Genomic DNA, 25,013 nt, shown 5'->3' on the forward strand with positions numbered 1-25,013 from the left:
ATGAAAGGAGGATGTAATGATATCATGTCTTACCGATATATGTCAATCCTGACCTAATTTCTCAAGCATAAAAATTAGTCTCGAATTAAGACCCCGCCACACCTCACCCCCTTTCCTTTTTTTTTTCCCGCTATGAATAGTCCGGCCACATATGATTTTATTTTCGCCGGAACCCAAAAAAAAAAAAAAAAAAGAATCAGAAAGGAGAAGAAAAAGCGACAGATGACCTACTTTGAACAGCCTCTCAGCGGACGTATTTTTGGCCTGACATTAGTAAAACATGACAGAGTCATGAGAGACGTATATAGGTACTCCTGCCACTTAATGGGGATGTGCCGATGGTTGGGTATTTATTGTCACTGTGTTCCAGGCACCTTGGGAATGGGTCTGAGACACAGACGACAGAATACTCTGTTTGTCTGACAAGTGCTGCCCAGGAAATGACTAATGACATTGTTGTCCTCATTGGTGCTACATCTTGAGTCAGAGAGATTTATATTTTGATTGTGTGTGTGTGTGTGTGTGTGTGTTTTAGTCGGAGTGCATTTAATGGCCTCTTTGGGATCTAGTGTATGTGATCTAGCGTTTATTTATTAGATAAAGCTTTTGACTTTTCATCTTTTACTCATCTCTCTTTTTCTCTCACTAACACACACTCACACATAAAGAGGGAATATAAGGTATACAGGTACAAACAGTCCATATGTGATATCTCAAGACACAAGAATATCATCCAACATTTTTCTCCATATTTTCAGTCTACCTTTGCAACACCCTACTCTTTCAAACCTGATTGCTTTGAAGAATTTCAGACCGTTCGATGGAGGTGATTTAGTGGGCAATCTGGGACAAGTGCACTCAGGTCACAGTATTTGTCACTAGCTAGTAGTACGTGTCTGGCCGTGTCCTAGTTCCATCATCCAGAACCAAATACTCCATTAATATAACCCTCTCTTCTAGTGCAAAGTCTTACAATTTTTATGATTTTATATAATCCTTGATAAAGTACCCGTTAATTGAGTTTATATTGCGTGTCATATCTTCTCTCAAAGACTGTTGTACAAGTAGGTTAAAGAAGTACGCTTGTCATTAAACTGAAAAGAAAACTGAAACTGAAAAGAAAATGTAGCGATAAATAATTGCATGGAAGCTCTTTTTACAAGTCAGATAAATTGCATATATGGAGAAAATAATTTATTGAGAAACTAGACTCCAGAAATAGGGTTTCGAAAAATTCAAGATTGTTCACCAAACACCGTACGAGCAGATCGATATTATTAAGTTAAAAAGCAAAACTGAATTTAAAGGTTGTAGTTCGCTGAACAGGACAACATCTGTTATGCAAGCTGTGCATGTTCAATAATCCTTTGTTCTTTACGAACGAAAAGTCATTCAAGACTGTAGGTGGCAGTGGTTAAGATTTAAGTTACTTAAAAGAGAAACTCCATTCATGTGCGCGTGTTAAAACGCGTACTGGAGCGCCATTCTCGAGAGGGTGCGTTTAAATTTATTAGAATCTCAGATCTGATAAAATTTTCATGTTAGGTCAGTGACCTGGAAAATATAGGTTAATGATATCTATCAGTTGTTCCGTTACAAATGATTTCATCTCTATAAGGTTGTAGTCTGACGTTGTCGTGACACACGTGGAAAATCCAGATCCATTTATGATAAAAATCCACCCCACGAAGTCCGAAGAGATCCCCTTTCAAACTGTCAGTTTTACTAGTGAGTAAGCGGGTAAAATGTAAACACCATGCAAACGGAATTACCCTTGTTTCAGTTTAGCACGACGTGCGTAATCAACAGATTTTCCATTTTAGCCCGCATCAGTACTAAAATATTTATTTTGTTTACTTGATCACAATTAGCTGCAGAGTGAATCTTAAAACAAGTTTCAGATTTTTTTCGAGAGTTCTGTTTAGCTAGCGGATTAGCTTGCTATATTAGGTGTCGTTGATCAAAATAACTGAGTCAAGAAAACTCGCCGAGTGTTGCAGTTTATTCTTAGATGATTGCAGTAAGTAAAGCTAAGTAGCGCTTAAGAAGCTCCATGAGCAGTCCGTTGCCTTTTTAAAGCACCCGGTTTAAGTTTACTAAACTGATGTTAGCCAGCAAAGGTACTTTTGCCCATTCTGTGCTCACCAATATTGTGTGATGTTGGTTAGACGTCCCGGATTGTATTGCAGATTTAAGTCTCTGTACTCCTCGTAGTCCGTATTTTGATCCTGCCATGGAGAGTTACGAGGAATTTATTCAAAAACAGCAAAGGAAACTGTGCAGGAGCGACAGCTCTGTGTGCGATTCTTTGTTTAATAGCTATACCTCATCGTTGATCAGCTTTTATGGCTCCCCGATTCTTCCCCCATTGGTAAGATATTCGATAGCTAATTTTAGTTGGATAATTTACCCCTCCTGAAATATTCTGAATGATCTGAAGACGACGCGTTCTTTCTGAGGTGTCAGAGAAATGCTGTTAATCACACAGCAAATCAGTTTGCAAATCTGACATAGTATTCTGCTTATTATAATGAATCCTACGATTTGCTTTTCAGTTGAACGGGGAGCAGAGAAAAGAAATGCAAAGGCTCAGAGAATCGGCTTTGAAAAAGTCGGTCAGATGGAGAGAGTCTTCTAATTCACGAATGTCTTATGCCCAGAAGATTCTTGACAGCGTTCAGGTAACGCGTCATTTTCTAAAGTGTTTTGCTATGTTGCAAGCTTTCTTCACAGATTCAAATATTAAGTTAGCAACCATTAAAAGTATTCTCTGATGTTTGAGGTTTACATGTGTGTGATGTTATTGCAGTTCAGGAAGGCACCAACACTTCTGGAGTTTCAGAATGAACCACAATTTACAGATGTTCTGAATACAGATTTCCCAAGCACCAGTAACAGTGCAGAAAGTCCAGCTGATGAATATGCTGACATCTCAGGAAATTTTTGGAACCCACAATCCATGTCATTATGTCCTTCTGAAATAATTTTCTGTGAGAAGGTGAGAGACCCATGTCATCCTCTGACATCTACTGCTTGTGATGACCTTTCAGCCAGTCCTCTTAAATCTCTTGAGGAAGAAGAGACATTTGACAACAGCCAAGTGACTGTCCTGTGTGAGGGTTTATCAGTATTAGGATATCAGAAACAAAGAGCTTTGGAGTTGAACACTAGTGGTGAATTAGATTCTGAATCGTTCTCTGACTCAAAGAAACATCCTCACGCAGATGTTAGCCACCAGGCTCTTTCATCAGGGTATGTGACAAATGAAACAACTGACGTAGCCTCTCAGCCTAGCTGGGTAGACAGCATTAACGGAGGAACAGAAAGCAAGTTCTTGGCCGAAGGAGACCTTGACGTAGTTAGCACCGCACAACCGACCAGCAAAAGCCAGAACATAATCAGTCACGCTCCAGTAGACGGAGATGCTTTGCAGGAGGAATGTGAAGTCAGAGCTGTTTCCCAGGGTGATGAAATCACGGAACGCGCTGATGTGTCGCCTGAACCGGACACGGCAGAAGGGCCCTTACCGCATGAGCCTTCAGACCCTCCTGAAGAAATCCCAGGAGCACCGGCGTCGCCAGCGCATGCTGCGCAATCAGGCGAAGAACTTACGGGCGTGTAAGACTGGACAAGCAGAGGAGCACAGCCTGTCTGACAAAGAGAACGAGGAATTCCATTCAGCCGCTCTCGGCAAAACGGAACTCAGAAAAGCCAGAGAGAAGAGGAAGGACCAAGGGAAGGTTCAGTTTTCTGATCCTGTCCAGACACACACAGATGAGAGAGAAACAGAGCGGGCAGAGTCAAATAAAATGATGAGCGACGTTGTAGAAACAAGTGTTACACAAACCGAAGTCTTGGTTGAGCAATGTGCAGATAACAGCTCAGATGTTGAGCTTATGTCTGATAGCTTTACTGGGAAAGCTGCGTTTGATGTAGATAACCACCCCCGGTCCACCTCCCCTACAGCTCCAACCACGGCTAAATCCCTTTATCTAACCAAGGGAAAAAGAACAGTCAGTAGACTTCCCAGGCCTTGCTTATTAGATGGTAAAAAATTTAAGAATGTGCCCACACCTCAGTTCTGTTTGAGCCCTGTGCGTAGTAAAAAAGGTGGGGGCAGATTTGACACACTCAGGAAGCCTCTGGGTAAGACGTTGTGTGAAGACAAAGATCCAGATCCAGGGAAACGTGGCAACAAAGGTGCTGATATGTCGTCAGTAACCGAGGTTATCGCACCTTTGGATAGAAGTATGGAGAAGACTCATCAGATTGCTCAGTTGGAGTTGAATCTGTCAAGCCTGAAAGCATTGATATCAGACCTGGAATCCACTCTCATTGAGTCACAGGCGGACCAGATGGAGGCTCCTTCACCTGGATCCACCAGCCTTCAGAAGCAGCAGCTGTCTCCAGCAGGGCATTGCAGTACTGGTATTTTTAATCTTGGGGGGAACCTCTCTTCTTTGGCGTCTGTAAGTGGCCCAAATGGCACCGTGAAGCCAGTGAGTTTCGGTCAGTACGCACCATCTCGCTGTGTTACCTCACTGGTCCAGAAGAAGAGGGTGCCATCTGCATTTCACAACATAGCAGAGGCGAAACGACAGCAACACAGGGGGTCCGTTCTCACAGATAACAGCAATCAATCAAACGAGAGGAGAAAGAATGAAGAGGAGAAGAACAAAAAGAAAGCATTAGATGATGTCAAAGAATCTCTGAGCGCCTCGTGCCTTAATCGATCCTATGATGTGGACACTCCCTCTCGGCTCTGGTCGTGCGACGTTTCCCAGGGGAAACAGCTGACCCCGGAGACCCTGGGTCAGGATGGGGCTTCACGTGCCAAGAGGAGACTCCTGATGCATGCGATGGAAGAGAGCTGTCCATCGGGAGGGGATGGGATTGGTTGGGAACAACTTGAGTACAGGAGCAGCCCTAAAGGTGAGTCTAGCCTAGTCTCCCAGACTGGGAGTTTGTAAGTTACACTGACCATTGAGAACTGAGGGTCAGCAAATCTAGACCATGTAGAGAAAAAAAAGCTCTAACATGCTGAAGGGGATATTATTGTGACAAAAATGAGTACTATGTATGAGTACTATGCCTTCTGTATTATCCAATCATATTGTAGTTTAGTTCAGCTCTTCTTTGAAATGAAGAGACCAGTATATCATCGGCTGTAGAGGAATTTGATGAGTTCCATTCTCATGCCTAGGGCCTGTTTAATACTCTGTATAAAACAGTGCCTGTAACTAGCACTGTGATTATACACTGGTTGATTGGGATTTGGATTTCGGTCGTGGTGAAATGGACGTTGTCTTCTCTCTGCTTTCATCTCGCCGTGTCAGCAGCAGTGCAGTCATCTGCGCAGGAAAGGCAGCTGCTGCAGTTGAGGCTGGAAGATGAGAGCCAGAAGAGAACTTTGGAGGAGGAGGAGCAGGAGAAGGAGCGTAGACGTCAGCAGGAGCTGCTGCAGGTTAGGGCCCTTCAGCGTAATGTGAAGCGTAGTACAACGTGATTACTACAAGAACAATAATACTGTAATGTTATTGGACTATCACTTTGGATTTCAAGTGTAGCTACTTCAGAGAGAAGATGCACTGCATAACGACTTATGAAATAGCAATGCATGATTTATCGCTTTCAGAGATGGAACAATTTTATTACATTTTGAGAAATGCTTTTCTTTTCTGTCTCCCCCTCCCCAACAAAAAAAAACAGAAAAGAAAAGAAAAGAAAAGAGAAAAAAAACCCCATCTGCTGAACAAGAGCTTTGAGATATCACATTGACATTTATTCCCCAAAGATTCAATTTAGAGAATGGGATTGTTCTGGTGGCTGTCAATTAAAATAGAGTACCATCAGACAATATGTCTGTGAAACAGCTTAAAAAACTGGCTGGAAGCCCCAGTGAGCTTTGTTTAAAAGTTTAATATTTTCCCTTTTTTAGAGGATACAGTGACTGGCTGAGTGTCACAGTAATCCAAGGACACCTGTGTTAGCATCCAGTTCTCCTTCAGTGTGTTCTCTGGCCCTGTCCTTATGTTGTTAATTATAGGCTGTAATTAATACGTCTAACAGCCCTTTAATGAACAGGAGCTGTTTTGTACTAAGGCTTTTGGTAATTCTTTTTCTCCCCTTTCTCACCAGATTGGGGAGCAGTCCAGCCATGTTGTGGGAATTGACACAGAAAATGAGAATGTAATTCTGTTTAATTCATGAATGTCTCAGCTTAAGTGCTAGCTCATCTCTTCATGCTCTTTTTTGCTCATCTCTCTCTCTCTCTCTCTCTCTCCCTCCCTCTCACTCTCTCTTTCTCATGAGAGATTTTCCAATCTGTCCCCACCATTAATTTCTTCCTCATGCCTAATTTACTGCCCTTGTGCACTCCTGTTCCATCTCAATCTCCTCCTTTCATTTCTCCCCTCATCCATCTATTGTTCTTTTACTTTCCCACTCTCTCTCTCTCTCTCTCTCAGTCTCTTGCTATGCGCTACCAGTTCCTCCGGAGCATGTCCTTCCCCTGTCCTGGTTCCCGCTCACGTCTAGAGGACACGCCGACCTCCCTCCAACTGGTTCTCCCCTCTCCTGTAGGCCTCGATTCCTCGACGCCCGAGCTGACGGCTCCCACCTTCCCCTTAGTCACGCTGACTAGTTCCCAGGTATGTTCGGTTACTGATCCCTCAGCCCAGTCCAGTGTAAAACAGCACAGTACACTCAATCATTTGGTATCGCCTAAAACAGTTTCATTTCAATGTAAACATTTGAACTTTGGGATGTGCAGCTGGTGTAGGTATACACAACTGTTGCTTGTCAGACAGGTCTTTTTATGGTGTGATTATAAATGGCCAACACTGCTGTCTAATACACTCCCTTCACACGCTCTTTCTCTTTCAGTCCCCCGTCTCTCTGACGGTCTCCTGTGGCCCCCTTGTGGTCGCGGCAGTGAAAGGTTATCTGACTCGCAGGCTTCTTCGCACAGAGAGAGTAACTCAGCTGATCAGAACCATTAAGGTGACTGACAGCCCCCCGGTCCTCACATTCATAATTGGGATGACTTTCCAGACGTTCTTCTTTAATTTTACTAGTCTACTGAGATTGACGTTTTTAATCAGAGCCACTTGCCTCACAGGACACCCAGCTGTTCCTGCTGGGTTTTCAGGCCCAGACTCCAGTCAGAGGAGAATACAGCAGCAGACAGGACCTTATGCTGCAGGAGAGAGTAGCTTTGCAGGTAAAAGCACAGACACGTTCACATTTTCTTGCAGTATTATTCCTGGTACTTTTTGTTTTGTTCTCAAAAACATATTTTGAGTTCTCTATCATTATGTAATACTATAGTTTGTGCTGCAGAAATACATAACTCTTTAAACCTTTGTACACACCAATCGCTCCAGTTCTCAAGTGTCTGGAATGGTAGGTGTGCACAAGGCCATGAGGAAACGTATTTTGTCTTGTGAGTGAAAGTGTATTTGACTACTGTCAGCTCCTTGATCTCCTCAGTTAAGAAGTACATCTTTTCTCCTCTCTTTCTCAGCTGCGTTCAGCCAGGTATGAACTCTATGATCTCTTCTTCAGCGTCTCTTCTTCTGAGCGCATGCAGATCATCGCCTGGGACAGGGAGCTGGCCAGGGAGAGACAACTAAAACGCCAGGTACGATCTGATCCCAGAACAGCCCTGACCTTCTCAGCCATGTTTGTCCTTTAACAAGAACACAGGCAAAACTGATCCCAGAACAGCACTTGAGGGAGCTTTTTTTTTTTTTTTTTACATTAACTGTGGTTCAAAGCACAGCCAGTCTCTGAGAGAGCTTAGGATGTCGTCGCAAGACACATTGGCCTTTTGTGCTAGCTCCATTTCTTTACTGGTTGTGCAAGATATGAAATATTGATTTTAGCTCTGTACTGTCGATACTCATTTCAAAGAGTCAACATAAGAACATGCTGTTTTGTTGAGTGGTACAGGCAGGAGGGCAAAGGAGAGTAATGTGGAGAAAGGGAGTGGGAGTAATGTTTTGGCACATTTTGTAGGAACACAAAGCTCCACGGTCCAGTGCAAAGGGCTCTCTCTCTGCAGCCACTAAGAAAGCACTAGAAAGGAAGAGGAGTATAATGTAAGTGCTGAGTCCGCCACAAAACACTTTTCAAACGAAAGAGATGCTGTATTTGGTAGACTGTCAACCACTGAAGTCACACTTGCTGTACGGTCTAGTCTTAAACGTGTACTGCTATGGATTGACTTTTTTTTTTTTTTTTTTTTTTTTATAAATTTTGGTTTCAGGTTACAAAAGAAAGTGCCAGAAAGGGCAAAATCAGCACAGGGAGGGGAGTGTGGATGGACCGTCATGCCAAATCCTAGAAGGGTGCCCAAAAGGACCACCCCATCTCGTCGCCCTCGGTGACGGCTTTCGCAAGCCGGGATCAGACCGCACCGTACGCGCAAACGGCAGTCGACCGAACGCGGAGCTGCGTTAACCCAGCTGAACCGTTCACACGTTCGCGATGCGCTCTGCCAACGAGCAAATTTAGCCAATTTTTTTTTTTTTTTGTACGCCACTGTTTATTGTCAGACATCAAAAACCATTTTATACATTTGTTTCCCTTTATGCTTCCAATTCTGATGATAAATTCATTAGCAGAAGCAGTGCAGCGTCAAAGCCCATTTTGTAAAGGCACTCCCCTTTCATTTCCATGACACTCAAGTCTTTTTGAAGTGTGAGCTAAATTATTTCTATTTATTCTTCTCTAGTTTCTAATAAATAATTAACAAAACTCCTGCCGACTGCGACCTCCTTAATTCTTTGAAAATGTTCCATGATAATGCTCCAAGTATGAAATGAGGACCATTCAGTCCTCTAATCAGCCATAGTATTGTTGGAGGAATAAATGTACTGAATATGGTCTGTTTCCATTTGAATCAGTGTGGTAAAACTTTTTAAGGCTGAGCTCATAAGAGCTCACATTTTTAAGCAGAATACATGATTATATGTAAAATAACTATCAGAACAAAGCTTTAAATAATTTAGATTGATCTGATCTCATAATTCTTAGTTAAAAAAAAAAGAAAGAAAAGAAAAATACAAGAGTTGGTCTTAAACAAAGGGTGCAAACTGACTTCTTAAGCTGTACAAAAGAAACAGACTACAAATGTCCTTTTAAAACATAAGTATATTTTCAATTGTATAATGCGTACATATTCATTTCATTTAAATAATTAAATCTAAATACAATCTGTGGTGCTCAACTCTGATGGAATAATTTACAACTTGTGAAAACTGTTTTTGTTTCTTTTCTCTCTGGTCAGCTGAACACTTGAATCACATGATAAAACCCAAGGTCAGTATGCTTTTAGTGTGAGAAGTCACAAAGGCTACAGTCCACTTCTGTTTTCTCCAACTCATCTGGGCAAAAATGAAAAGAAAAAAAAAAAAAACATATATCAGTCGCAACATAAATACTGTGCTGGACGTGTAATCACAGGATCCCCAGCGACACGCAGACAGACAAATCTTCATTTATTACGAGACCGATCTTCATTTATGACCTTATCTTTAGCGTTCATGTCCTCCGTTAGCTCCAGCTTCTCAGGACCGACGGTGCCAACATTCAAAACAGAAGACAAGCACCACAAACAAACACAAGTCCGCTCAGAAAAAGCGCTTGCTTTCACAATAATCCCACAGAAAGCTTCAGCTTCAGCCCCCCCCCCCCCCCCCCCCCCCCAAATGAGTTGCTTCACACCCCCTACCCCCCCCTCCCTTTTTTTATTTCTCCCTCTCCATACACTGTAATGCTCTCCTCAATCCGACAAGGGTATTGCACAGCAAAATAAGGGTCACGACCAAAGCTTATGAATCGGCGATTCGACGGATCTCCTGCTCATCATATGAAGTGCACTCAATTATGTTCTCAGTATGCTCTTATCTTGTCTATTCCTAAAGTATCCTTACCATCCGACGCAATCCACACGGGAGGATGGACGCAGGCAGGAGAGAAATACCAGGTGGACAGGGCATCAGGTGCGCTCACAAACCAAACCTCCACCACTGACCGCTGCTTCTACCGAATGACCTCCGACACTGACGGCGACTCTCAACAAGAATGACCTCGACCTTTTATCCTGGACGCCCCCGACCTCTTGGCCTTTGGTGGCTACCCCACCCAAAACTGAAAGATTTTTGTGACCCTCTACCTTAAATCTGTGGCCTTCACCTTTTATGCTGTAGACCAGCTGAATCCACGGACGTTAACCCCACGCAAAAGAACAAAGAGAACAGTTCTAAACCAACAGCACAGTAAACAAAAGAAAAAGGCTGATTGGCATATTTATGACGATTAAATATTCCTTCCAAAGCATCCATGCCAAGGATATGAAACATGTTACTTTGCAGTCATGGATGACTCACCATGTTAACAGATCCGTTCTACGCAGTACAACAAAATATCCATGGCAACATGAGTTCCATACACCGACAAAAGGTTCCATTCATGCTTCATCACTGATCAATACTGAGACTTACTGTAAGGACAAACCTCAGGACCTTGGACATTGGACAAATAATACACAATGTCTGTAAATACCTTAGTTTCAGTCACTGTGTGTGAAGTGCTGTTTAACTGGACTGTGCCTCTCTTAACCCTCTAACACATCAGAGGAAAAAAAAAAAAGAGAATTTAAATAAGGCAAAAAATATATATATATATATGTACTCCCACAAACCTGACGGAAAAAGTAACTATTAAGAACTTTGATACAGTGACTCTCACACTTGCATGGAAACAAAAATAAGATCTTGTTTTTCTCATCTTTTTTGCCAACATCCCTCTCTAAATTGTATTTGGTGCAGCCTACAGACAGTCATTACAGTGATTCTTCTTTAAATAATATCTATGTATTTAACAGTATGTACACTGGCCAGATGGCTTCTTTATGACTGAGGCTGTGAGCAATTTTCAGCAGGTCACGGAGTGTGTATGTCAGGAGGGGAGCGCTACTGCTACTTTTGCCCCTCTATCAGACACACGCACTCGCACACGCACACGCACACGCACACGCATACATGTCCACATTGAATACAGCTACAAGAAAAAATAGAACAGAACCAAAAGCATCATCAACAATATTCAAACCATCCTTTTCTTTTGTCTCTCCTGTCAAAGGTTAACACATTCACACACACACACACACACACACAGACAGAAAGAACAGACACCCACAACCCAACATAATCACACACACATACAAATGCATCCTTGTTAACAGCAGTTTGTCTGTGAATGTGTTGCTGTGAGAACACGTGCAAGTTCGAATGAGTCTCATTCAGCAATTTTTGGGCAACAGGCTTCGTTCAGGAGATGCCCACGCTCTTCAGAACATCCTGCACAGAGTTTAATGGGAGGAGGCAGCAAGGCATTATGGGAATAATCCGAGGCTGCCCCCCCCCCGTGTCCGAGGAGAAAGCAGTGGGTGTTCCACACTTGCATGCTGTGCTGCCCAAAAAAGGAGAAAAGGAACAGATGAAGAAATCTTCCAAAAAGAGAGAGAGAGTGAGAGAGAGAGCAAATAAGACAAAATGATATGACAGCAGATGAATCCTCAGGCTCCAGTGATGTGTTTCCGCATTCAGGTCAGGCCAGCGACCATCTTCTGCCCTGTCAGTCCGGGGAGAGGGAAACCCCAAGGCCCCACATTGGAGCCCCTCCCCTCCTCCAATAGGGGCACAGAAACCAGGGTGCCAGAGCAGGTGGGGTGGGGCCCTGCAGGGTGCGGCCCATGGGTGTCATGTGACGTTGACCTCCAGGATGTGGTCGTCTGTGCCGGGCAGCACCAGGACCTGCCGTCCCTGGCTGCAGTTGAAGACCTGGCCGGGGCTGAAGGGCTCCAGCCGGGGCATGGGGAGACCCCTCTGCTGCTGCTGCTGCTGCTCGTTGCTCCCCAGCGAGTGCACGCTCCCTCGGCTACGTAAGCTGGCTGTGTCGGCCTGGTCCTCCAAACCCTTATCCAGCAGGGAGAGGTTGTCGTTCTCCAGACAGCTGTCTGTGATGGGCCAAAGGAAAGAAAGGCATCAGAACGATCGATGAAGAGCAGTCTCTCAGTCATTGAAAGGGTAGGGTACTTAACATACGTGTAAATACGGACACGATAAGAGAGAGTGAGCAAGAAAGAGTGAGAGAGTGAGAGAGAGGAAGAAGGAGAGCGGAACGACACAAAAAGAAGGAAAACGCTAGAAGAAGAGAGTGAATTCTGAAGGAGGGGAGCTGTGAAAGAAAGCTTGGTGATCGCAGTCGTACCAGTGTCGGGTTGGATGGCGGGTGTGGCGCTGTGGGGCAGGTACTTGAACACTTTGATGCTGGGGAAAGGCAGGTTGCCTGCAAACAGTGGCATGATTTCCATCTGAACCTTGTGGGTTGCCATGGCAGCCACTGGCATGGACACCACTCCTGAGCTTTTCCCACACACAGCCCAGTTGCTGTTGTTATCCACCACTGTACGGCAAACAGTATCAAAGGCACATATAAGGACATATATACGCCGAGACGTGATATTAGAGAAACACACAAACATTTCCTTTCCTCTCTCACACACGCATACCTAGATTCCCGTATTCAACGTTTTCTTAGTCACAAATTAGAAACACACATTGTGTCTCATTACATTTATGTAACACATATATTATGCAACTTGGTGTACAGAAGTCAAAGTCTGATGCAATCAAACACATACACACACACATCACTATCTCTCTGTAGGGATTAGGCATTGCGTTGCATCTCTCTCTCTCTCTCTCTCTGTCTTTCACACACACGCGCGCACACACACACACACACACACTTTTAAAACTGCGCACTTACCCTCATACATTAGTCTAGTGGTACGGAGACCTTCATTCTCTGTAAACTCCTCATCCTCACGCTCGGCGTCACTGGGTTCGGTCAGCCGTGTGATTGACACTTCCAGCCCACAGAGGGCGCCGGTGCGACAGTGCTGCTCTCCGGCCGCAGGGCGTATCTCTGCTTTCAGACTGTACAGAGTCTGAGGAAGAGAAAATGTCTGACAATCACATGTCTGTGTGCTGTGGTTTAACACGACATATACCTACACGCTCATCCGTACAGCACCAGCTTTTTCATTAGATAATATCATTAAAACAATATACTGATCACTTTAACCCAAAGGCATGAAAGCGTAACTTATGTAAATTTCATTATATTAACACGGAGTGTGTTGACGCTGCTCTCCGAACTCTCGGAGACCTGAGGAGCAGTGAGGATACTCACGGAGATTCTCTCCACCTGGAAGTCATAGCTGTAAGGTTTCAGAGCTGAGTCTGGACTGTCCACAGGTGCAAAGCTAGCAGAAAAAACACACTGCAGACACGGTGGGGGCTCTGTGATCCACCTCACTTCCCACAGACAAAACACCCACTGCTTACTGTACACCAACTGTGAAGCAAAACAAACAAACCGTCACATCAGAATGACACAAAGTACAACGTGCGACAGAGAGAAATGTTTAAGGCAGGGTGTGAGTATGTGTATAGTAAACACTGACCAGGCTTGTTTTCTTTGTGCTGAGAAATGTGTGTGTGTGTGTGTGTGTGTTGAATGATTGAGTGTGTGCAGTAACATTGACCTTATGTTCTTATCTGGTGACAGCGTGCATGTGCAGGATGTGTGATGTATGACGTGTGATGTGTTTTTAACACAGGCCTGGTGCATGTGTGTGCTCAGTAATACTAGCCTGATGGGTTTTAGCGTTGAGCGCATGCAGCTGCAGAGAAGGTGTTTGCTGTCGTTCTGTAAGTGTCTGACTGGCCAGTCGAAAGTTTGTGTCAGACACATTGTGGAGGCACACCTGGATATACTTCCTTTAGTCATAACAAACAGTCAAACACAAAAATAAATTAGCATGAACACTCATTTCATTGGAACACAAAGGTAATTTATTATTTTAATTAGTTTATTTATAATCAAAACAGCTGTGTCGACACATTAAGAAACACTGACTGACCTCTTTCCTGCAGACAGTAGTGAGTGCTTGGCTTTAAATGGGATGTAGAAAGTCAGGGATATTAGCGTGGAGTATATAGACCATGGACAGTCTATGGAAACCTGAAACATACAATTCAGCACATTCATTAAATGCAATCACTGAAGTACACTTAATCCTTTTCATCATTTAAAAAAAACCAAAACAGCAATGTCAGAATATTCTACAACCACTAGTCACTCGTACATCATTTTATTTCAATCATTACTGAATTTTTACTAAAAGAGATTAGAATTTGGAGAGAATACTATAACAAAAGCAATTATTGCCTACATAACTTATGAAGCCTTAATACAGTTTTATGTACGAATATGAAACATTTCATGTCTTTGGCACAGAACCTTTCAGTCTCATACAGACCTTCTGGTCTATGGAGGCCATTTTGCTGTTGCCGCGGCTACGGCTCTTGGTTCGATGGCGGACTTCTCCGTTAGTGAGGCGTTCGTTCTCAGCTCGGCCAAGGGCTGACGGGATATGGCACAAGACATCCAGCTGGAACTCTAGTGTGTGGTAGGGAGGGGTCAGCGGCAGGGAGATACTCGTCACCTTTTCAGACGACTGGATGGACAGTGCACTCTCTCCAACCAGCTCTATAAAAAAAGAGCAAGAAAGACAGAGGGAGAGAGAGAGGGGGAGAGAGAGAAAGAGAGAGAGATGGAGAGAACAGATAAACACACAAAGTCAGAAAGTGGGCAGGAGAGAAAGAGGAAGAAGGAGTGAGAAAGAGTGTGAGTGTGTGAAACAGAGTGTATGTCTTGTGTGTGTGTGTGTTGTTCTGCGTCTTTGAAGTTATTCTACGGATAAATGGAAGGCACTGTTACCGTGGCTACGGTCAGCTCTTACCTGCGGTGCCAGACTAGATCTGTGTGGAGCAGGAGGAGTTGAGGAGGATTGGCATGGAATCTGTGTTACTCACCTCCGGTGCTGGACAGGATCCGTGCGGAGCAGGAGGAGGTGTGGAGAATTGGCATGGAGTCTGTGTTACTCAGTTGGAGAGCGTCACCCTTCTTCACTGTGTAGTGACCCGTCACTATGGTGAACTTCACTTTCTGCGGTAAACCTGCCAACAGGTTGTCTAGGAGACAAACACAAGTCATGTTAATCACGCTGATATGGGACTAGAGTGATACTATTTCATTCTCAAACTTACAATTCGAGTTAATTAGAGTTAGCTTTGTGCTATGAAATGTGTGTGTTTCTGTTTCTGTGTGTGTGTGTGTGTGTGTTGAATGACTGAGTGTGTACATTAACATTGACCTTATGTTCTCAAGTGCTGACAGCGTGTGCGTGTATGATGTGTAATGTATGACAGATGACATCCAAAGAGAGTGAACCAGCTTTGAGTGGTTCAGCCAGATGTAAAATGGGAACGGTCGACTGAATTTTTCAGACAAAGGCTGTTTTTAGTTGTAACTAATAGGGCTTCGGTCAGGAACAGATTTGTGGATTTGTGTAGTTGTCAGAGTCAGACAGAGGGAAGCTTTGGGCAGTCAGACCTGTGAGAGGCTCGATGGAGAGCTGAGGCTCCTGGGAGTAGACGTCGTACTGCACTATGGGGTAAATGTGTGGAAGGACAAACTGCACGCGCCCCACTGTGGCACACAACTGACGCAGAGTATAGGTCCCTGGCTTCTGAGTCTAAACGAAGACACAGAGAGAGAGACAGAGAGAGAGACAGAGACAGAGGGAGAGAGAGAACGTTACTGCCTTAGTGACAAGTCCACTGCTGATCTGCAGGCTTGTGAAACCCCTATTTGGGTTTTAGTTAAACCATGAGTCCCAGTGTGGTAGCAAGTCTAAAGTGAAATTCATCCTGTCATTGTTAAATTTTTTTTATTTTAGCCATACCGGTGCTGTAAAGAGGATGCTGTTGTTGCCTGGCAACAGTGTCACATCGTTGGTCTTTAGCATCTGTGCTCCGTCTTCCATGGCAATGGCAGAGGTGGAAGCGTTGGGCGTGTCCAGGGAGGCGGCGCTGTCGTGTCGCCGTAGCAGCAGGTGAACGTTTTTGCAGACCACACCGGCGGAGTTGAGAGAGTTGTCAGACGGGCTGCGATCTTGTATCTCATACAACTCCAGGGCTGGTGGAGGAGCACCCAAGGGTGCTGCTCCGGAGGGGCTGATGGTGGAAAACTGAACCGTGCCCTCGGCGGTACCCTGGCCCTGGCCCGGCCTCCGCTGGGCGGCCGCGGTGCCGCGGGAACCCGGCTGTTCCAGATTAAAGTGCACGCTAGCTGCCAGGTGCTCTAGACGCACGGGCACGGGCATCAGACTCCATAAACGCAATTCCAACTGCAAGGTGGCGCCAACGTGTACCAGCGCAGCCGGAGGGAGAAACTGCAGCTCCCGCAACTGAGCAAATGCAGTCATGCTGAGGCCAACCTTCTGTTCATCTAAAAAAGAGAGAGAGAGAATTAAACGATAACGGACGAGGCAGGGGGGGAAAAAAGGATAGAGGAAGAACGAGATTAGGATTTTGATATAGCCTGGGAAAGACAGATTGCAACAAATTTCAAAGTTCATAAAAACAAATGCTCTTATCTGCACAATTACGTCAGCATTCGAAAGCAAAAACAACATTCGAGGTTTTGTTGGCGTTCCTACCTTGGCTCCCTGTGGTTTGGTTGGCAAAGGTCAGGATCTCTTGGCAGAAATGCTTTCTCTCCTCATCAGTCAGGTTGGCATCACTTGCAAGCAGGGCACTTGTCTGCAAATAGCTGGCAAAGTGGGTCAAGGATCCCAAACAATGGCTTTAAGCCTGAGACTGAAAGACGGAGACTGAGATATGACTGACGCATTCGTCCTCACTGACTAAGGATTAGCTGTAACTGTTTACTGGAACATGAGCAGGAATAGAAAGAGGTTGTGCACTGCTTGGAGGGAAACTGAACTGCGTGCGTCAGTGACGAGTATAACGCATTCTAGGCCAACAAAGTGGTTTGATCTGTTCTGAGATCAGCGTGTAGGATACTCCTCAGTCTTCTGTAGTCGTTTCTGGCACTCTGCAATCTGTTTTCTGGTGTGTGTGACTGGTAAACTCCAGCCTTCTGCCACATATGATTTTAGAGAATCCTGGAGAAAGTTTTCTGCACTCTGGGGGTCTCCCTTCCTCCTGTACACACACACAAAACATATTTGGTAGGTTTTAAAATTACACTACGCAGTTTGCACTGTCAAACATTGTTACAACAATCACTGAATTGACTGCTCATCCTTCTGTCTAAAAATTTCAGCACAGCTAGGTGATGAGAATTAGATCAAAGTAGGACTAAACAATTAATGAAATTAAAACTGAAACTCCAGCATAGATACATACAATTACAAAACCACAAATGGCTGCGATTAAATAAATATATTCATACCATGGCCGCATAAAATACTTGTTTCTGATTGGCCGGCACGTCTCTTTTAAGACTGTATACGGAGACATGTTAAACATAGGTGTGGTCAACTGTTTAATCACTGTTCTAAATCAGTGCTACTGACACATTAAAGGGCATGTAACCATAACAACAGTTATAATAAATGGTAACAGGTGTTTGCTATAGGTTTATGCTATGCTACCTCATTTCAGAGCAATTTTAATTTGCTTGGAGAACACAAAACTTTGCTGTATCTTGGATTAAGTTTTGAAAGAACCAACTAAAAATGTGTTGGCCATGTCCCTTTCGTATCTTGGCGTGAAATTCTTATCAGAGAGATTTTAGTAACAGGGAGACTATGTCAGATAAGCAGTCTCATGTTCACAGATGCTGCTGTAGGGCAATATCCACAGACTGTTTCAGCCAAGGGCGAAATGGGGTTCGACTAGAAAGATGTGAACGTCACAGAAAAGAGTTTGTTTGCTTTTTTTTTTTTTTTATCTTAATGTTTCCCATTATGAATGAATAAAATCTACACAAAGCCAGCGTTGTTTTTAATCCTCGGGTAGTGGTAGTGATATAAGTGTGATAATGTCCTCCTGAGTGTCCTAATAGACAAAAATAACAGACTCGGCAGAGGAAAGTGTGTCATCAGAGTTCTCCGCCTCGGCCATTATTCTCCTACACGAGGACGCTTCAAAAGACATCATCCCTTACATGTCAGACAACACAGAGAACTTTATGATGAATGTACGGCAAAGAAGGCACACGCAAGAAAAGAACACTCAGACCAAAGCCAATGTGAACCAAAACAAATAACAGTTGCTGTTGCTTTTGCAAGCGTGACACCACATCACAAAAAATCTCTTTTTTGAAGAAGAAGAAGTTAAGAACAGCTGGATTGGATAAATAGTGCTTCTTTCTCCGTTTCCATCTGTCGTCAAGAGAGAATGGAATGTCCTTTTATTGAAGAAAATGCTTACATGTAAAACTCGGCCAGGCTCTTCCCGACCAGTCGAGCTGACCTCAGTCTCCCGATCGCGCTGTACATTTCCATGGCAGCATGAGAGAGCTCCTACACAGCAAAAAGGCAGTTAATGAAAAACCGCAGCCTGGTTTATACACATGTATGCACATTTTCAACTGACATGGTCACAAAGTTTTAAACGTAGATCCAATGGACTTTGTTAGACCAAGACTTACTAGATAGTGTTTTTCAAACGTTTCCACGGATGATAAGGCTTCTTTGAGTTTTTTATATGGACTCTGAAGGCTGTTGGCTGTAAAACAGAAAAAGCACACAGAGAATAAGGGTTGTGTAACCTTATTTTAGTATGAAAATAAAATATTATCAATCCAGAGCAAAGATGTGTGCTTTTTGCTGGGACACAGGATCATTATGGATATAGAAACAACAAAAGATATTTACACATAAAACACACTGAAGTGTTTGTTTTACCATATGACTCCCATAATACTCAAAGTTACCTGTTTCTGGCCTCTCTGTCCCCAGCCCAGCCAACAGGTCCACGGTCCGGTTCAGGTCCTCCGAATTGGGCCCGTTCTCCGACACAAGACCACATAAGTAGCCCAGACACTTCAGCTGAGAGTGCACCACCACAGTATAGTAAAGACAATAATTATTTCTATTCTCATCAAATGAGTTCATCTTTATGTATTTTCACTGGATGAACATTATTTATGATTATTTATTATTATTAATGAATCAGCCAAATGTGAAATGCGTTGGATGATATAAATATTTAAGGTTGGATTAGTGTTTCATAATGTAGGTATCCCAAAGAGCTTTCGTTTTAAACAGTGAAAAGTGCTTAGGTGGCGTAGGACCGTGATGGGTGGGTGGATGCGTGCGTGCGTGCGTGCTATCATTTCAACGCTGTTACCTTCTCTGTGGCGTAGGTCCACAGGCCCACCGTGTGGGAAGAGTTGGTCTCCAGCTGGGCTCTTTCGCAGCACCCCTCGATGCGATGCAGCACCTCCAGACAGCTCAGGAAGACCCAGCAATCCAGTGCCCCCTGCACCACAGACACCTAACACAACAACACCCATCCGTCCATTAAAGCAGATAAAGCCAGACGCACGCACGCAAACATCCGCAGGCACACAGGAGCATCCAGAAATACGGTAACAACAACACAGGAGCATCCAGAAAACAACAACAACAACAACAACAAAAAAAAAACACCGCAGTGCGGGTAAGCAGATGGTGTCTCTACCTCCAGTAGTCGGAGTTCCTGAACACAGTTGTGCAGCAGCTCCAAGGCTCTCTGTGTGACCTCCCATGGCCTGTTGAGGAAGATCAGCAGGGTGCACTGGCGTGAGAACAGGTAGCTGCGGAGATCCAGGAGACTGGCCTCCCCTCGCTGTATCAGCTCCCTCTTCTCCATGTCTATGGGCCTTCGTAACACCAGTCCGCTCCAGCTCTTCACCGGCTGACAGAAAGAACTCAGCCAGTTGGCCCCATCTGCAGACGCACACACCGGAGCGCTTAGCAAAATCAAGTCTCATTAACCTCGTCAAACTAATACTAGACGCGCAGCAAAAGGGACCTGTAAGATGAATCGTTTACATTTGTGTTTTGAACATTTTCATTTTAAACTAATCTTGACGTGTCTTCCGTCTCCGAACGGAGCACAGATTTTCTCTCTAAAGGTTATACTGACGCCTTTCACTGTAACTCTGGTGTTCTGATTTGTCTGTACCTCCAGCACCAAAATTGAGCACATATTGGGTAAACAGAGCATCCAGCTCGTCGTACTGGACCAATGCGTCTTCAAACTGCTGTAGCATCTCAAACACAAACGCCAGCTCCTCCTGGAGCAGAAAGTGGGAAAACACAAAGGGAAAAAAAAAAAAAGTTTATGTCACATAAATAAACGTGACGGTTTCTGAGATCGTGCGACTAACTGAGGGGTTTCTAATTGAGCCTCAAACCAGGAGATGTCTTTGGTGACTTACCTGAACCATAAAGTAGTCACAGAAGCTCCAGCCGGGCTCGGTGCGTTTCTCGCGTAGCGTGCGCATGTCATCCTCGAATCGCCCCAGGTTCTTAGTGAAAGACATGAGGAGCAGCGTGCGCAGCTTGGTCAGAAACGAATTCCACGACTCCTGAGAACGAGACGACTCTTTCAGCGGGTCCGACAGCGACACGCACCTGAGAAAGAGGGGGGGGGAGAAAAGCTGCCATGAGGATTTTAGTCATATTTTTATTCAACTGTTCATTCCGTTTCAGTGCCTGACTTACGAAAACCTTTTGAACTGAGTTGTCATTGTATGTGAAATCAAAAGCGGGTTTAACCCGCTGGTTTACTGGCTGGGTGAATGAACATGAGATAGAGTAAGAGGCGTATAAAGCCTGATGGCGTATGTGGCGGCCTGAGTTTCTGCTACAAATTCTTACTACACTGCCCTTACCTGTCACTCTGTTTGTTACAAAAGTCATTTCGGATCTTGTCCATGATGGAGGTGCGCGGCAGGATGTTGGTCTTGTTCTTCTTTTTGCCATCGCTCTCCACCACCACGATGAGCCAGTCGGCCGAGCCGTGGTGCCGTAGCGTGCTCTGCCACCTAAGCATGTCCTCCTTCACCGAGGCCTTGTATGTCTCTGTGTCCTGACGCACACACACAAACAAACACAGGCTGCTCCTTACGCTGCTTCGCACATTAGAGCAAGATGGCTCTGGTCCTTTGAGGTTACCCGATCAGTTACTATTTATACCACAGGAGGCAGCACTGAAACCATGCTGGACTACATTGTCCAGATAGGTCGTGTCCTGCAATCACCTAACTTTTCCTATTTGACACATATTACACATCAGTCTAGCAACAGCTTCAAACAGTCTACACATGTGTAACAGAACCTCTGAAAACTATTTGAAGTCCAAATTTGCAATAGCAGTAGTTAACTAAATAAATACAGTAAACAGACACTCACACAGGATAAAGACCACAGCGTTAGCAAATGAAATGTCACATCCATACAAATCTTTAACAGTCTGCCACTGGAAATGATAAGACGCTTTCCTGTAAATGGTTTCTTTTACTCTGAAACAGGACCAGACATTTTCAAAGTAACGACGGATTTCTCCTAATCGACATTCTGAGGTCATGTCAAGACAAAGCTGCATTCCTTGATTTTGGTGGTTCTTTTTTTTCCCCCCTTGTTCTTTGTTTTGTTTTGGGGTTTTTTTCCCCTGAAGTTTCCCATCATCAACCTCTCATCATACAGAATGATACCGTATGTTCGGTACTGTAAAACCGATTAAAATGTACTGCATGACAGCTGCCTCACAGCAGTGAGTTACTTACACAGCAGTCAGTCCAGTAGATGTGGAGAAAGGGGAATGTGAGCAGCGCTTTGTTCCCCTCTTTCGGAAGAAGTTCCTCTTTGAACTGGACAAAATTAGCTTCCAGATGAATCATCTTTGGTGCCCGCCCATACGACCTGAAGACGAAGACGAAGATGAAGAGAAACGCAGACGCACTCGTAAACTCACAGACCTTGTGCTTTGTTTAAAGTCAGCGAGAACAGCGGTGAAACATTAAGAGATAGTCCCTTCAGAACCTACTATCTCTTATCTCAGAGAGAATGTAGTAGACTCTAATTCATGCCTTTGTCTCCCTCACCTGTTGACACCAAAACACCTCAATTCTTGCCAAACACCTCATTATTCATGACAGAAGGGGCAAATAAAAAGCTCAGTTGTGTTTTACGGGGTCTAAAACCATGTCCGTCAATAAGTCTATAATCACTGTCAAGGATGGCTTTGTTCTAATTTATTTTTAAGGTCAAGACACCAATTAGAGGGGTTTTTTTATGTCTTGCTATCTGACCACTAGGGTTGTGCCAGAATAGGTGCTGGAGGTACAGAACAATAGCCTGAAAATGACTGCTGACAGAGAGAAATCAGCCTGGTGGTTTCCTTTTCCCAGTTTAGAGGCTTAGAGTGAATTTTATGCTGGAGAACACTTCCCAGGCTGTAGTTCCAAACAGGAAGACAAAAAATGCTTAGGTTATACACTGATGATATTCATTAGCCTGTCAGCAGAAAATGCCTTTTCAGACACACTGATCTGTATGACGCTTGCATAGACTTAAACTATGCTTTAACCGTACCGGAAGACATCAACTTCCATATTTATCTTTTTACCTGTCAATAAAGAAGGACAGAAACAAAGAAAGCATGGTTGTTTTTTTCTTTAAAACAGTCTGGCAGTTGCTCACCTTCTCCACTCCATTGGTTCCCTGGGAAGCTGCTGTGCCAGTGAGCTGTAGAGAGCTGTAAACAGGGCCTGGTCCCCGGCACCTGGAGACACGACAAGAACCCGATTTTACGATGACTGGCATCATCAACTATCTTTAGAAATGAGTCATAAAGAGCAGGATTCTTTCTGTTTGGGATGTGTTTTCTGGTAACATAACACCACACAGTTACACCTAGCCATGATCATGCATATTGTAGATAAATGTAAGAAGGTAGGCCTACCACTGACATAGAACTCCTGAAAAACCGTCAACGTGATATTATTTTTACAGCTGTCAAAAATGATGCTGATACTGCTAAAGCTGTCATAGTTGAATCTGCCTATATTTATGATTCTGGTCATATTTATGATTCTGTTCAAATAACTGGGTCCACCTATTCTGGACCTGATACAGAAAACAGGCCCGCCTATTCTCTCAGTCATGTGCTGGTGTGCTCAGTGTGGCTTCTGTGGCAGAATGCTTCTGCTGGCTTGAGGAATAACAACAAACAACAGAGCTTTGTGATACAACAGATTCAATCGTGGCACCTCAGTAACTCTCAGAGCTTGATTTACCCTGACAGTGTATCAGTCTGTCTAATATCCTTTCCACGAATCAACTACCATATGTACAAACAACTGGACAACAACAAAGTTTATGACCTCCAGACAACCGACATGCACTGTATTTTAGACCTGTTTCTACCTGTTTGAGGCATGGCCAAATCAAATGTCCTAATAAGTCCGTTGTCTTGCAGTTTACCTGAGTTTCATGCTTTGATTGGTGACAGACCTGCAAGTTTATACATATCAATGATACTAACAGGTGTTCCCTTGGCAGCTGGATCAGAATACAGGGGATAAATAAATCTACTTCTGCCTATAAACCTCACAAATAAACAGAAAGTGTTTACCTCACACATATATGCAAGCAACGTCCTATTCGCACACATACAAGTAATGTCATACATTTACTTGAATTTATCGACAAAGTGCAGACACACAAGACAGATTTAGCGTCTTGGCTACGTTTGTGGATGGCTCATTTCCAGCTCTCATGGCTGGCAACTATCTATATCCGACAGTCAAAGTTGCAGACCTCCGTAAGGTCTGATGTCTGGTGTTGTCTCTGCTAAGAAATGAAACTCGAAACATGTAAATATGTGTAATGTAGCATAATTACAATTTGTGTGATGTAGCAGAATTCTTGGCAAAACATGCCCTCCTCCGTAATTCTGAGCGTGTACAGTTGACCAGGCCTTGAATCTTATTCAGCTGGACTGTTACTTGAGCTGTCAGTTTAGTATGTAAGAATGTGCATACACAGCCAGCTGAAAACTGCAATGGGCAGTAGACTAGTGGCTAACATTTAAGGATGTCTAAATTGTTCATTCATTGCTAACAGGCAAATTAAGACTTCTGTGAGACCAAACATCACATAATAAGCGATGTCATTAAATATCCCCCTAGCTCCCAAGTCCATGGAATTCCTGAACAGCCAGGAAGCAGGCTAGCTGGCTAGCCGAACAATTCAAAAGCTAATTCTGCAGTGAACACTGCAATGCTAGAGCGACAGACAGGTTAGCTGGTTAGCATATTTGCTAATAACAACTCAGACGTACTTACACGTCACAATCGGCTTGTTTTCCATTGTGTAGATTATAGGCTTTTCCTCAAGTGACTCCATGACTTCTGAGAATTTGCATTACTCCGCCATTAAACGTAAATCATGTCAACAATATTGTCTAAGCACTAATAAATGCAGTAAGCTAGTGTATCGATAAGGCCCCCTTCCTTCTCCATTTCCTATCTTCTGACACGATGACAACTTCCGGTTCTCTTGAGAAAGACAGACAGGAAGTTATATATTACATGAGACAGATACCCCACTGAATGGGGTTTGAGGTGGGGATGTCAGCAATACACTGGTTAGATCGAACATACTTTAAGTTGATATTTTATTTAGTGTCACACAGCGTCTTTATAGTATTGTCTCTTTCCAGAATGATGCATCTCTGAAGCCAGATTTTTCACTATTTCTCACCATAAAACAGGTGCTCTACTCCAAGTGAGAGAAACGCAAATTTCTGAAAGATTCTTTTATGCTGTGTGCATAGATATCACATAACAGACTGTAAATCACTTAATCACTTTACATACCTTTATGTAGCCGTTGGAGGGCGCCAAATGAAAATAACAGAAAAGTGTTAGCAATCTGTGGATTAGTGGTGCCTCTCTTGGTAAAGTGTGTAATTGTGGAAAGCAGTTGCTTTGAAATAGGCAATCCGAGCTCCAGAAACTACCTTAAAAGAAGTCTCATGTAGACCATCTGAAACTACCTTAAAAGA

At 43.8% G+C, this 25,013-nt stretch overlaps 2 protein-coding genes across 2 annotated transcripts; one reads left to right on the forward strand and one right to left on the reverse strand.

Moving 5' to 3' along the window:
• The first annotated feature begins 2,233 nt into the window (after nt 1–2,233).
• Nucleotides 2,234–8,663, forward strand: cp110 (centriolar coiled-coil protein 110). Its single transcript, XM_030772076.1, is given in 11 exon segments — nt 2,234–2,371; nt 2,556–2,681; nt 2,810–3,517; nt 3,519–4,932; nt 5,340–5,464; nt 6,468–6,650; nt 6,886–7,002; nt 7,121–7,222; nt 7,526–7,642; nt 8,020–8,102; nt 8,270–8,663. Coding segments are annotated over 11 exon segments (3,234 nt in total). The 3' UTR covers nt 8,391–8,663.
• Nucleotides 8,664–11,446: 2,783 nt separating this feature from the next.
• Nucleotides 11,447–24,459, reverse strand: trappc10 (trafficking protein particle complex subunit 10). The gene is made up of 23 exons (XM_030770758.1): nt 24,292–24,459; nt 22,646–22,727; nt 21,730–21,865; nt 20,836–21,032; nt 20,380–20,575; nt 20,124–20,235; nt 19,638–19,885; nt 19,305–19,451; nt 18,889–19,003; nt 18,604–18,680; nt 18,384–18,475; nt 17,010–17,150; nt 16,635–16,755; nt 15,887–16,420; nt 15,535–15,676; nt 14,955–15,113; nt 14,399–14,628; nt 14,000–14,100; nt 13,730–13,856; nt 13,267–13,431; nt 12,841–13,021; nt 12,280–12,474; nt 11,447–12,025 (listed from the first exon to the last, which is right to left on the reverse strand). Exons 1-23 carry the CDS (start codon nt 24,350–24,352, stop codon nt 11,769–11,771), a joined length of 3,816 nt encoding a protein of 1,271 aa, XP_030626618.1. The 5' UTR covers nt 24,353–24,459; the 3' UTR covers nt 11,447–11,768.
• Between the last annotated feature and the right edge of the window lie 554 nt (nt 24,460–25,013).

This window comes from Chanos chanos, chromosome 4 (genome assembly GCF_902362185.1).
Source record: "Chanos chanos chromosome 4, fChaCha1.1, whole genome shotgun sequence".
NCBI lineage: Eukaryota > Metazoa > Chordata > Actinopteri > Gonorynchiformes > Chanidae > Chanos > Chanos chanos.

Coding starts and splice junctions, on each gene's coding strand:
- trappc10 (XM_030770758.1), bottom strand. CDS start 24,352: ATGGAGTCACTTGAGGAAAAGCCTATAATCTACACAATGGAAAACAAG. Junction 20,576..20,835: donor TGTAACAAACAGAGTGACAG/GTAAGGGCAGTG, acceptor CCTCTTTCTCAG/GTGCGTGTCGCTGTCGGACC. Junction 16,421..16,634: donor CAGGGAGCCAAGGTAGGAAC/GCCAACAAAACC, acceptor GATGAACAGAAG/GTTGGCCTCAGCATGACTGC.